The 14,044-nt window shown below is 49.9% G+C and overlaps 1 protein-coding gene across 4 annotated transcripts in view; it reads right to left on the reverse strand.

Moving 5' to 3' along the window:
• MTUS2 (microtubule associated scaffold protein 2) overlaps positions 1-14,044 on the reverse strand; it is a 350,179-nt gene that overhangs the window by 18,017 nt on the left and 318,118 nt on the right. For all 4 annotated transcript variants that reach the window (XM_039255683.1, XM_039255679.1, XM_039255682.1 and 1 more), the window contains one exon: positions 3,224-3,438. In XM_039255683.1, coding sequence (XP_039111614.1) covers positions 3,224-3,438 — 215 coding nt within the window. The remainder of the gene's footprint in view (positions 1-3,223; positions 3,439-14,044) is intronic.

The raw sequence follows: 14,044 nt of genomic DNA on the forward strand, positions 1-14,044 counted from the left end.
CAGCTCTGATTTAATTCCTGTGGCCTAAGGACGATGAGGTGTGTTTTGTCATAAGGTGCCCCAAGTGATTCCCACGTGTAGGCACAGCCAGCCTTTGCCCCTCCAGGTGACCAAAGGGCTGGATTTGTTCTACGGGAGATCCTGCAGGGAACTCAGAGGTCAGCCTGCCTGAACAGAGGGCTCCCAGCTTGAGGAAAGCCTCTGAAAACCCTGCACGTGGCCGCCGCCTCCCCACTGCCAGCCATGGGGGGTGGGGGCGTGAGGAGAAGACAGATCAGTTAACTTGATTTTGAAGGCTCCAGAAGCACAGAGATATGGCCACCTGCGGACTTGGCGCTGCCAAATGCAATTGTCCCTGATATGGAGGCCCCACTGAGCGTGGGGTTCCCGCACGGGTAACGGACACGGGCGGCCGACAGTCCAAATCTCCACTGCGCTCATACACGTGACTCTCACCTGAGCTAAACAAATAAACCTCTATTCTGTCTGGAAACTGGAATACTGGGCTGATGTGCGTTTCACCTTCTTCCTCACCGCCTGCATGCTTTCTGCTGGAGGAGGGGACGCAGCAGCAGCGGTAGAATTAGGGACCTGAATAATTCATAGATTTAAACCGCCATCCACTCTCCCAGACCAATGCAATTTCATAGGTTTACTCACATAGAAAGTCTTGAGAAGCGATTTTCACCATAACGCTTTCCCTTATCTTCATAGCTGGAAGGAATCTAAATTCCTAAGCGCATCCTCGGGACTTCTCACCCAGTATTACAGCTTCTTGGGCGCACGTCTCAGAACTTTCCCTGATCTGTAACCTGCGGCTAGAGCAAGCCCATATGTTCTACATCTTGGTATCTCTCGCGCTGGCCTGCCAAAATGCCTGGCGGACAGTTGCATTCGCTCAATACCCTTTGCATAGATGAATAAATAAATGAACCACTAGCTATTTATGATGAAGGATCAAGGGCAGAACTCAGAGCCTTCACAAAACAGAGCACTTCTTAAATATACACAGGTAGCTTATGTAACTCGTTCTCAAGTGGAAAAGTCAGGGCCTTTGTCTCTTTCTAATAATCCCTGGTGTAAAATCTCTACGAGGCCGTTGTGGCCCGGCCTAGAGGCCAGGCGAGAGCACATCTCCAGGCGTGCGTGTCTGCACAGTAAAACTCGAGTGAGGCCCCAGTGGACGGGCTGGTGGATGGGCTCGCCCTGGCTGTGGCCTCAGCGCAGTGGTTTCCGTTCGCCACATGAACCTTTGCTCAGAGGGCTCCCTCAAAGCACCTTCTCCTGCTGGTGACCGCAGATCTTCAGACCAGAAGTCTCTTAGCGAATATGGGGGAGAAGGCATTGCGCGTAAAAGTGGGACTGGACAGCCCATACAGAAGCACCCGACGAGCTGGTACCTACGCACGTCGGAGGTGGACTGAGGGGCCAGGAACTGGGGAAGGCTAGTGGCAGGGCACCCACAGCGGCAGGTGCAAGCGTCCACTCACGGGAGCTCTGCTCTACAAGCTCAGGAGGCGAGATGCTGGGCTCGGTTTCTAATCTTAGCAGCAGCAGGTAACTCCAGCTGTAAGCTATTCTGTTTCCTGGACTCAAGGTCTACAGCAGCTCGAGCAAGCAGGTGGGTCTGGTTTCCACAGGCCTCTAGAAAAGGAGAATGCTCGCCTGAGGAGCTGAATAAAGTGCTGACAAACGGGAGATTTTAAATGACAACAGTACGTAGCACTACTCTGACTTGGTTCCTGGTCTCCTGTGTTCCCAAGCCCTGGGGACCGCCACCGCCCAGGGTGGTTGTTTGGAAGCAGTCCGAGGAGGCAGCCTGAGTGTTTGTGACCGACTTTTTTTTTTTTTTTTTTAAGTTAAACACCCATATGAATTTATTAAATCCAGACTGTGTTAAAGGGCGGCGGTCTGGGAGGAGGGGCGTGGCCGGGGGGGACAAGATGACTGATGGCCGCAGGCATCCCGCAGAGGTGCCGCAGCCGCCCCCTTCCTCCCCGCCCCACCGCTGGGGCACCCCCTGGGCAGCACCCCGTCGGCTTCACCATGATTCCCAATGGTGCTGGGCTGCCAGGGCGAGATGGCCAGATTCATTCACAATAATGAAGCCACTCAATGCTCGCCTGAGATTTAAAGGGCGCTCTTCGCAAATGCCAGTTTACTTTAGAGATGTCGCGAGCAGCTGAGGTGAAATAACACACCTGTTAGGAGGTGGGCATTGGGGCTCAGAGCCCTGGGGACTTGGAAAGGAGAGCAAAGAAAGGAGTCGCATAGGTGCTCCCGGAAGCGAGGCTGACCCGCTATCTCACTGCCGGAAAGGCGGTCCTGGAGGGTCAGGGCCTGGGGGGAGCACAACCCCGGGAGTCCTCTCCAGTTGCCCCGGCGTGCGTCGCCCTCTCTGAGAAGCCTGCTGGGCTGAGGTCAACCAGCGGGGTTCCTTCCTTCACCCAGCAGGTGCATGCGCAGGGCCGGCCTGGGCACACAGGCATCTGCCGCTAGTCAGGACGCCTGGAAGACAATTCTAGTTCCACGCTGGAGGGCATGCACTCTGCAGTCAGACTCGCTCCCGCCCTGGCTTTTCCATGACCAGCTCTGTGACCGCTGGGTCTCGGTTTTCTCACCCATAAGATGGAGATGATAACGGTACCCACCTCGTAGGGGTGTTGTGAGGAGTAAACGAGTTATACAAGCAGAGAGTTAAGAGCAGTCCCTGGCGCATCTCAAGGGCTGGATGCGTGTGTGCCTGTTATTATCGCTGCCCTCGTGGAATACGCACATGAGAAAGAGAAGACCCAAGGAAAATTACTAGTATTGTCAACAGCGATAAGCGCTGAGGGGACCCTAGAGCAGGAAGGGGACAGGGAGAGAGTGTAGGTGGTGGGGGACGGGCTGTCATTTTAGATAAGGACAGGCCTCACCGAGAAAGCGCCGGGAGAAAAATCCGGGTGAGACGGAAAGAGGGAGCCATGGAAGGTCCGGAGGGAGAGCATTCCAGGCCGAGGGCAGAGCAAATGCAAAAGCGCCCAGGTGGAAGCCTGCCTGGGAAGCAGGGTGGCTGGAGAGAGGGGAGGGCAGGAGAGTGAGGGAGAGGCGAGGCCGGAGGGTGAACTTCACCTTCGGAGCAGGACTTCTGGCTAAGGCAGTGCTGCCCCCCCCCCCACCCCCCGCCGCCTTCCACCTGCGGGTCCCACCAGCAGGGCAAGAGCCCCGAGCGGAGACTGACCTGCTCCTGGTGCTGACACCGGATCCGCAGCAGCTGGGCGCGGTGGCCCTCCTGCAGCCGCACGGCCTCGGCCTGGAACTGCGCCTGCAGCCTCTCCTCCAGGGCCCGGAGCTCCGCCTGCTGCTGCCCGCCCAGCTGGCGCACCTGCTCCTCAAACCTCCGCTCCAGGTCCTCCCTCTCCTTCTGCAGCTTCTCACACTTGGCTGCGCTGGAGGCTGGTGCGGAAGGGGAGAAGAACATCTTTGTAACAACTGGTTAGTAGGCACCGAGGGATCGAAGCCGGGGTCTTTCACACCCACCGGGCAGATCGCCAAGGTTCACGCCGAGACCCAGGGCAAGATGCTCTTGCTTGTGAAGAGCTTCGCGGTTTGCACTCGGGTGCACCCTGAGTGGATCAGAACCCCGGGGCGAGGAGCTCAGGAGGTCGACTTTTCACAAGGTCTGAGGTGGCGCTCACGGCCATCGAGGCTTGGGGCCAGGGTGCACCTGGGGGCTGGAGACGGGACAGGATGGGAGGGGGCTGTGGGGGGAGGGGGCCACGGATACTGAAGGCTGTTCCCTCCAGGCTGCAGGGGGGAGTGGCTGCTTCCATTTCAGAGACCACTACCTCGACCACAAAAGGCTTCCAAGAAGGAGAAAAAGTCTGGATAGTCTACTGTGTTTAGGTCAAGTGGAGTTGCTCACACCTAGCACATGCACACAGATGTCAGGGTGTACGTGCGTCCCTTGTGCATCCCACAAAGACCAGGTGCTACATGCCCTCCACTCGGTGCTACAAGCTGGGGAAACGCTGTCATTCACTTTATAATTGGGTGAGCAGCTGTGTGTGCTGGTTAGCTGGGATCTATACCCTGGGGGGGGGTTCCCATCAGGAATGCACACCCCAGGTGAGTTAGACAGCATTTGAAAACACCCTATTCAGAAGTCCCACCCTGGGAATGTAAGCTGGTGCAGCCCCACTGGAAAACTGTGGAGGTTCCTCCAAAAATTAGCAATAGAACTCCCCTATGACGCAGCAATAGCACTGCTAGGAATTTACCCAAGGGATACAGGAGTGCTGATGCATAGGGGCACATGGACCCCAATGTTCATAGCAGCACTCTCAACAACAGCCAAAACATGGAAAGAGCCTAAGTGTCCATCAATGGACGAATGGATTAGGAAGATGTGGTTTATCTATACGATGGAATACTCCATGGCAATGAGAAAGAATGAAATCTGGCCCTGTGTAGCAACATGGATGGACCTTGAGGGTGTTATGCTGAGTGAAATAAGTCAGACAGAGAAGGACAAATATCATATGTTTGCACATATAGGTGGATTAGGAGGAAGCTAACAGAGGACCATGAGGGAGAAGAAGGGGAAAATAGTTGGGGAGAGGGAGGGAGGCAAACCATGAGAGACTCTTGAATGCTGAGAACAAACTGAGGGCTGATGGGAAGTGGGCGGGGGGTGATGGGCATGGAGGAGGGCACTTGTGGGGATGAGCACTGGGTGTTATATGGAAACCAACTTGACAATAAACTATTAAAAAAAAAAAAAAAGTCCCACCCTAACGAGGCAGCTCGGGTTCAAGGGCTTCTTTGTCACTACTTCTTAGCTAGAGATGGGTTGAGCATATAAAACTCAAATGAAAATAATAAAAAATGCTAATCATGTATTTTGGCCTTGATAAAGTACTATTTTCTCAAAGGTTATTTATTATATAGTCATATCAGTATCGTTCATTCCAGAAAATCAAGGCAGTAAGTTGATTCTACAGGTCCTGTAGATAGAATGAAACAGATCAAAAAGTAAAGAAATCAATAAAAACAGGGGTCCTTGGGTAGGTCAGGCAACCTCAACTGGTTAAGTGTCTGACTGTGGCTCAGGTCATGATCTCACAGTTCATGAGTTCGAGCCCTGCATCGGCTCTGAGCTGACAGGGCAGAGCTTGCTTGGGATTCTCTCTCTCTTCCTTTCTCTCTGTGCCACCCCCACTCACACTTTCTCTCTCTCTAAAGATATAAACTTAAACATATTTTTAAAAAGAAAAACAAATTAGTTACACTGGAAAAAAACTAAATGGAATCTGTCTTTGAGTCCAGCAATTTCACAAGTGCAGAAAAGAAGTTCATCAAAGACGACTGCTACCATGATTTGCCTTAGGAAGTAGTGTGGGCTCATTAAATAAGTGATAAATCCAACAGACACACAGGACAAATCCTATATACAGTGGGATATAGGTAACCAGTAAAAAGATAAGGTAGATCTTTCTGTGCCATCATGGAAGGATATCTGTAACATTTTGCCAAATAAACAAAAAAAGACAAGATGCAGAAATAGTGTGATAGTGTAATTCTACTTGTAATGAAAATGTATCTATTTTCCACCTTGCTTCCCTCGGGAGGTTGTGTGCTTAATTGTAGGACTCACTGTCCAATATGCATTTAACAAAAACCCTATTATTTGCATGTTTTAAGAGTCAGAAAAAACATTTAAAAAATTACTGTCATCATTAAAGAAAAGACAGGGTTTGAAAAGGTTATGGTATCCAGTAGTCAGAACTGACAAGACTCTTCCATCTCACTTGCTATTTTATTTACATAAGTGGCGGGATGATTCATGGGCCTGGCAATCTATCTGGAGAGGCTCAGAAACAATTGGTTTTCATCCCGGGGCTGTCCCTGACCTGCACTGTTGCCTTAAATAAATCATGAGTTTTGAAGGCCTCAGTTTTGCTGTCTATAAACTGGCAAAGTAATCTCCCTCCCTCCCCCCCACCCAGACAGCTCCAATTCCCAAATTCCCAGTCGTTATCACATACAAGAGGTGATACTTATATTCTTCCCACGCCCGGATGTTGTAAGCCCCAGGCTTGCAGAAGATATTTACTGGAAAGAGCAGCGAGGGCCCCATGGGTGACAGCTCCAATAACGGAGGCCCTAAAGGGATAAATATCCTCTTTCTTCTGGTAAATCTTCACAAATGTACCTATTCGGGCATTCTGCAGACAGAGATGAATGCGGGCTAATTTAGTAGGCTGAGACTAAACATCTGGAGTCTCACTTTCATTCATTCTTTCTATTCTCCTGAAATCATTTAGTACTTTATAGTGAGAGGCCAACACTGTAATAATCAATCCACAGAACCTAGGAGGATAAGTAAATAATTTCAAAAATAACAGGATTTTGATTGGCCAAGAAAATATGACACTTGTAATTCATAAAGCAGTAGTTTGAAAAGCAAAAGCAGGATTCGGGTCTCTTGGGCAGTTTTAAATAATTGAACTTATGTATGTATGTCAGTAGTAAGAATATATATAGCGGTGTGTACGTATACACTATAATACAATACTATATAATATTATTAAAGCTGCATTTGTCACATCCTTAGACATACTTAATACAAAGATACAGATCTGTCAACCTATGAGTGTAACACATGAATACACAGTGATCCCTGGGACACGGGCAGAATAAGATTGCTGTGGAACCATTTGTGAAACAAGCATCATCTTAACCACAGTTCATAAATCAACCGAGAGGGGAAGAACTCAGTGAATAGGATCAGTTTCATTTTTATTTCTGAGAGAGAGCGAGAGCGCTCGTGCGAGTGGGGGAGGGGTGGAGAGGGAGAGAGAAAGTCTTAAACAGGTCCAGTGCGGTGCTCAAGGTGGGGCCTGATCCCATGACCGTCCGATCATGACCTGAGCAGAAATTAAGAGTCAGACACTTACCCGACTGAAGCAGGCAGCCTCCCCAAGATCTATTTTCTTTAAATAATTGCTCTAAATGTCATTTTAATCATTACAACTTTTATTGGTTTGCTGACGGTGGTTACGGCACTGGGAAAACATGATACTGCCTTTTGCCTCATAGGGAGTGCTTTCGTTAGAACAATTATAAAATCGTCTAAATATAAAGAAGCAATATTCTATATAAATAAGTGCTACTATCATAATGGTCCCTGAATTCACAGGTGGGAGTGTTAACCCCAGGACCTCAGGATGTGGCCAGGTTTGCAGACAGGATTTTTTAGAGAGGTAATTCAGTTAAAATGACGTCATTAGGGTTGACACTAACCTAATATGACTGGTGTCTTCAAAGGACACAGACGCCTATGGGAGGAAGATGATGTGACAGGGAGAAGGCACCCATCTGTAAATGCCAAGAGGAGAGAGGACTCGGAAGAAATCAACTCTGCCAACCCCTTCATCTTGGACTGCTAGCCTCCACAGCTCTGAGAAAATTGATTTCTGTTGTTTGAGCCGCCAGCCTACCGGACTTGGTAATTGCCTAGGAAGCTAACTAGCGTCACTATCATTACAAACAGATGGAGAGAGAGTCCACAGTTACACAGAAGGTGGGGAGTAATTAAACAGACATAGGAGGGGCGCCTGGGTGGCTCAGTCGGTTAAGCGTCTTTTGGCTCAGGTCATGATTTTGCAGTTCGTGGGTTTGAGTCTCACCTCGGGCTCTGTGCTGACAGCTCAGAGCCTGGAGCCTGCTTCATATTCTGTGTCTCCCTCCCTCTCTGGCCCTCCCCTGCTCACGCTGCCTCTCTCTCAGAAATAAATAAAACATTGAAAAATAAAAAAAAAATAGACACAGTAGCTTTCAAGGAAAAAAGTTAAAAATTACCCATACTCTCTCTACACAAAAAAGATGAAATTTTCAATTGCATGATTGCCACATAGCTTTTGCAATTCTTAATATTCTTTGTATTCTATGAGGAATTTTCCATGTCTTTGTGTTCAACATTTTTATGGCTCCCTTAGATTCTCATGTTGATGTACCAAAATTTATACACCTTTATTGCTGGAAATTTGGTTCATGTCACCCATATATTATTTTGATTTTTTTCATCAGGATAAATCCCTAGGAGTGGAATCACATGGGGTTAAAGTTTATGAGCATCTTTATGCGGGCAAGTTTTTGTTTTGTTTTGTTTTAGGCAGTGATTCTGTAATAAGCAAGTGCCCACCAGGGGGAGCTATAATGCCCGAAAAAATGCCCTCTGGTGGCGACTGCCCTGGTCCATCACAGTGACAAGCAGGAGGCAAACAGGGTCCATCTGCAAACACGCTGCTGGGATTTGGCCACAGTGTCCTCCACAGCCCTACCCTCAGTTTCTGTTTAGGATCTTCCTTTTGATGAAAATGTAACGGAGAGAGAAAGGTGGGGGGGGGTGGGGCTGGAAGTAGAATACGAAAGGTTCAGGGACTGAGCGGAAATGAGAGAGGAGGAGTCAAGGGAGAGAGTCCCAGGTCTCTTGTCATCTTTGCAGGTTCAGGCAGCACCTCCAGGGCCTGGGGACAAAACGGGCGCTTGCGCGGTTACGGAGTGCCTCCCAGCAGCCAGGCGCCTGAACGCCCTGCCCCACCTGGACAGGTTCTGGTGGGGCCTGAACTCCATTGCAGGGGCCAGGCGGGGGCTGGGAAAGGGCAACTACTGGATCCAGGGGCACCGTGGGAGGGGCGAGGCCACACGGTGCAGGTGCCCGGGCCGCCCCTCCCCACCGTCCCGCTGGACGGGCCGCCCCCTCCCCACCGTCCTTCTGGACGGGCCGCCCCCTCCCCACCGTCCCTCTGGAGGGGCCGCCCCAGGGGGCCAGGGCTGTAACATCTCGGCTGGTAAGGCAGCCCCTGCACTGCACCCTGCAAGCACTCACTGTTGAACTGCAGTGTCTGTCTCTCCCTGTCTGTGTCCCTCACCAGTGGCCGGAATCCCACCCACAGGCAGGCCCACGGTCAAGAGACAGTAACTGAACTTACTGAGCACCTGGCATTTGCCACACCCAGTCCTAGCTGGGTCCACACTGTGGACAAGACACACCGTCTCGGGGGCCCACAAATGAGCAAAACTTTCAACAGCAGGATGTCAGAATAGCTAGAGCTTTCTTTCAATAGCTGCGGAGAAGTAGAAGAAAGGCCATGCTGCCAAAGGACCGGGGAAGGGGCAGGTTAGTCTGAGTGGGGACGGGCTCGGGAGGTCCCTCTGGGAAGACGGCATCTGAAGAGCAGTGAATGATGGGAAAGAGGAAGTGCGTAGAGAGCTGGCAGGAGGCAGTCTCATGCAGAAGGGACCGCCAGTGCAAAGGTCCTGAGCCCGGGCGTTTCGGAGCACAGAAGGAACAGAAAGACTCCCACAAGTGTCTGTGACGGAGAGAGTGGGGCAAGGTGAAGTTCAAGAGACAGGCAGGGTCAGATCACTTAGGGCCCGTGGTCCCTGGGGAGGAGTTGGGGTTCTACTCTGGTACAGTGGGAAGCCCAGACAGGGCCAAACGGGGGATAAGGAGATCCCTCTGGCGGCTGCATGGAGAACAGACGGTAAGGAAGCCAGAAGGGGGACAAGAACAGTGGAGGATGTATCTGGAGCCCAGGCGAAGTTCATGCTGCCTGGGGCTAAGGCTATAACAGGCTGAGGAACGGGTGAATGTGCGCTGTATTTGGGAAGCAAAGCCACCTTGATGCGCTCGTGGATTGGAGGAGGGAGAGGAAGGAAGTCAGGAAGCATGACTCAGGCTACTGGTCTGAGCAATGGTGGGGCATGGGGGGGGGTGTCTGTCATTTAAGGAGACGGGAACGTAGAAGGAGGAGTCCCACTGGGGAGAAATACCACGCACTAGGCATTGAACAAACCTCTACTGCATTCCCACATGACTATATACACAGGGGGCCCACAGTTCACAGATGTTAGGGGGGATTCTCCTCTGGTCCATGGTACTCTGGGTGGTCTTTCCTCGATGTTGTTGAAAAATACAGAACTCGGGACTCCTGAATTTTGACAAGCCCATTTAATGATTACTGATGGTGCTATGCATGGCACGGGTTCCTATGCTGTGGTCTATTTTACCAAAGTGTTGAGGTGTTAAAAGCCTGAGAAGTCAGCATAGACTCTAGTTATTAAGTCTCTCTCAGCGAAGCAGGGGCAGTTTGACAGATGTGGTGTTCTCCCCGTGGGTGTGGGAATAGTTTCTGGAAGAACACACAAGATCTGGCCGTGGTGAGATAAAGAGCATCTTCCCAGATGTTAGGAGTTTTGCCTCCTATGTAACAGATACGGAAAGGTTTCTCCTCCACTGTGTTTTAACGTGAACCAACATTTTACTTACCTGTGGGTCAAACTTTGGGAACACAGCCCCCCAAACTGGATGACTATGTATAGGGGACTTTTAGGTCCCCCAACAGAGGTGATTATGTGCTAAAGGTGCTTCCGTCCAGGACTGGTATTAAACAAGTCTTCCTGTAACCTGAATCCTGAATAGTAGAGTTTCCAAAAAACAAGAAGAGAAAGGTGAGGGCTGTGGGAGGTAGGGGAGGTATGAAAAGTCCAGGGGGGAGGAGAGAGGACACAGGCAGCAAGCAGCCCGCGAGGTGGTGGTGGGGATGACACTGGTCTCCAGCTGGCCTCTGCTCCAGCCTCTACTGACACTGGCTGTGGGAGTTATAGTATCTCACTCAACCTCTCTGGGTCTCAATAGTCTCATCTATAAAATGAGGAGGATGGGCACTGTTCTGGGCTGAATTGGGTCCCTGACCCCAAAATCATATGTTGAAATCTTAACCCCTAGTACCTCAGGATGTAACTGGTTTTGGAGACAGGGGCCTTGAAGAGGTGATTAAGTTAAAATAGGGTCATTAGGGTGGGCCCTAATCCAGTGGCACCACTGTCCTTATAAGAAAAGGAAGAGAGGGGCGCCTGGGTGGCTCAGTTAGTTGGGCGTCTGACTTCAGCTCAGGTCATGATCTCACGGTTCGTGGGATCAATCCCTGAGTCGGTCTCTGTGCTGACAGTGTGGAGCCTGCTTTGGATTCTCTCTCCCCCTCTCTCTGCCCCTCCTCTGCTCACATTTGCTCTCTCTGTCTTTCTCAAAATAAAGAAATTAAAACTTAAAAAAATTGTTTAATAAGAGGAAGAGACACTGGGGATGCACGCTCAGAGGTCATGAGAGGCCACAGGGAGAAGATGTCCATCTGGACACCCAGGAGAGAGGCCTCAGTGGAAAGCAGCCCCGTGGAACCCTGCTCTTGACTTCCGGCCTCCAGAAGTGTGACAAAGTAAGTTTCTGTTGTCTAAGCCCCCAAGTCCGCAGTGTTTCCCTACAGCATGCCTAGCAGACTGAGTGCTAAGCCCCCTTCCTGCCCTAGCCTTCTAGAATGTTGTGGATGTTGTAATGGCAGCAAAGTCATCAGGAAGAATCTTCCCTTGAAGAAGAGTGTATCATTTTAGTAGTGTATCAATCCTCCCCTCCAAATGGTCCACTAAAGAGGTCAGTTTCATCTGCAGAGAAAATGTACACACATCAGTCATGCCCATGACCTGGGACATGAATAGTGGTATCAGTGCTTGGCACTGATATGTGCTTTCATTATGAAGTTCTCTAACACACAGCACTACCTTGTTTAATCTTCCCAGCCAATTTCAAAGCTGGGCAACACGGGCATTTTTGCTCTGATTTTACAGAAGAGGAGAGAGAGGTTCCAAGTCACTTGTCCAAGTGGACACGGGCAGAGGGGTCAGCCGGGATTCAATCCATGTGACTCTCCCCCATGATAACAGGACTGCTCTTCTGCCTTATGTTTTGGAAGGGAAACAAACAGATATGAGGACAAAAACAGAACAATCCCAATTAGTAAGGTTCCTTCAAGGCAATGAACACTTGGTATCATTTTTATGTACTCTTTAAGACAAAGGACGAGCATTTGCATTTCAACAAATGGATAAGGGCTGACCCTACTGTGAATGTACCCTGCAGTGCTTATAAGGAAGCTTGGTCTGAGAGGAGAAAACAAGAAGAATGATTTCTGGAGGCAAAAGAGGAAATGGAATTAAGAGCGTGGTTAGAATCATCAGGTTTGAAGATCCAAACAACGTGGTCCACGTGAGAACTAATAACATCACTGCCCAGATCCAGGACATGGCTTGATGGGGAAATGGCTTTGTGCAGAGTCGTTCTTCCTTCCCTCCAGGTCAATGTGGGCTTGCAGAGCTTAGAAGGCATTTCCACGGCACAGGCTTGTCTAATGCAGTACCTAGGGAGCATGCTGAAGGCCCATGGCTTCGTGGGGTTGCCGTGAGTACTGACTGCTTTTAATTTTTTCTTCTCCTTGCAGAATGGCATTGAAGAGATGACCCTTTAATTTTATCTTAAATTAGGACTTGTTACATAATTGATACAAGTAACATCCTCTCTGTGTTGAATGTCCCTTTTAGAAGGAGCTTAAGGAGCTTTTAATAACATCCTGAAAGATGTTTAAATAGAGCATAAGCTGAAGTCTGGACTGCTGTTTACTGTGGAGAATTTGCCCTATGGAGAGTTCTAGGAAGCAAATTCCCAGGACCCTATCATGTAAGAAGCCCCACGGCACTGATGGGCCTATTCCACAGCACAGTGCTAGCTTCAACCCCCCGTCCTAGAGTTTGGGTGGCCCTGTCACCTTTATTTGCTCCTCAGTGGGTATGGAGACCACCTGACTGCTAGATAATACATTTTAATGCAATTGGTGGTAGAAGGTTTAAATATAGTCCTTCCTTCCTTTGGGTTGTCAAATGCAGGCATGTCTTGTGCATTCTGTGTTCACAGGATTTGGGAGATACCCATCTGAGGTTTTCCCAGACCTATGATTATCTTTATTTTCTGTCCAAGGGTTTACTGCTTTTAATTTTTCATGGGAATGGAGGATTAATGTTTAAATCTTTAGGGGCTAATGTTTTCAATGATGTGCATTTCCCTAATAACTCATCTCAGCCTTTCTCTATCACTACCAAATCCATCAAAGCAATTCCAAGGAACAAAATGGACCACTTCAAATTCTTCCTACCCCCTTATTGTCAGGCCTAGGCACAGAAGTAGCGAAGTTTTTAGGGAACCTGCTATTGCCCAGGAGTGGGTTGAGGATTAACAGACACACGTTCCTGACACCCTGGCTAGACCCACTGCCTTGTTCGATGGAATCCCACACCACTCAGCACAACGCCAGGCTGCTTTCCATAAACACGTGTTTTCTCGAACGGTCAGGCAATCACTTCCTGTGGGGTCGGTCAGCCAACGAGAAGGTGGCATCAGAAGTCACCCCCCTTTCATCACACCTGGAGTTTTCTCACCTTCAGACCTGGGATATCCTGGCTTGTGGGTTTGTGCCCCGCCGCAGGGGCGAACCCCGCTGAATTAGTAGCAGTGTCCCCTGCACGTCTCGAGGAGGACAGCCTCCTCACCACTTCCAGGGGAATCATCACACCCATGGTGGTGGCTTCCTGCCAACATGCAGAGTGTTCTAATTTACAGAGTCACCAAAACTGAGGGAACATTTGGAGAAGTGACCTTCAACTAAAAAACAAAGACAACTCTACCTCACAGAGCAGAGCCAGGGTTAAATATGTGTTTCCGTGCATGAAGCACCCAGCACGGTGTCTGGCCGGCTTGAGGCTGGCCCTCACTGGGCGGTTGTGCTGAGGCCTTCCTGCTCAGAGAGTGGTCCATTCACTTGGGGCTTGTTAGAAATGCAGGAGCCCGGGCCCGGCTCAGACCGACTGAATCAGAAACTGTACGTTAACAAGATCCCAGTAGATTCCTATAAGGAGCACTGTCTGAAATCCACGGGGCACCTGGCAGCATGGGGGAGGTGAGAGGTCATCCTGAGTGACGCTCCTCTCTCTGCACATGACCGCTAGGTGGCTAAGGAATTGGCCTCTCTCTGAGCACACGACTGCTAGGTGGCTAAGCAACTGGCCTCAAGACTACCAGTAAAGTAAAAAATTCTGAGTACTGAAAACCTACAAGTACATCCTTTGTTCACAGTCAGCATTCAGGGAGGCTGTGTGGTGCCGAAGCAGCCAG

This window comes from Hyaena hyaena, unplaced genomic scaffold (assembly GCF_003009895.1).
Source record: "Hyaena hyaena isolate Hyena2069 unplaced genomic scaffold, ASM300989v1 scaffold_11, whole genome shotgun sequence".
Taxonomy (NCBI): domain Eukaryota; kingdom Metazoa; phylum Chordata; class Mammalia; order Carnivora; family Hyaenidae; genus Hyaena; species Hyaena hyaena.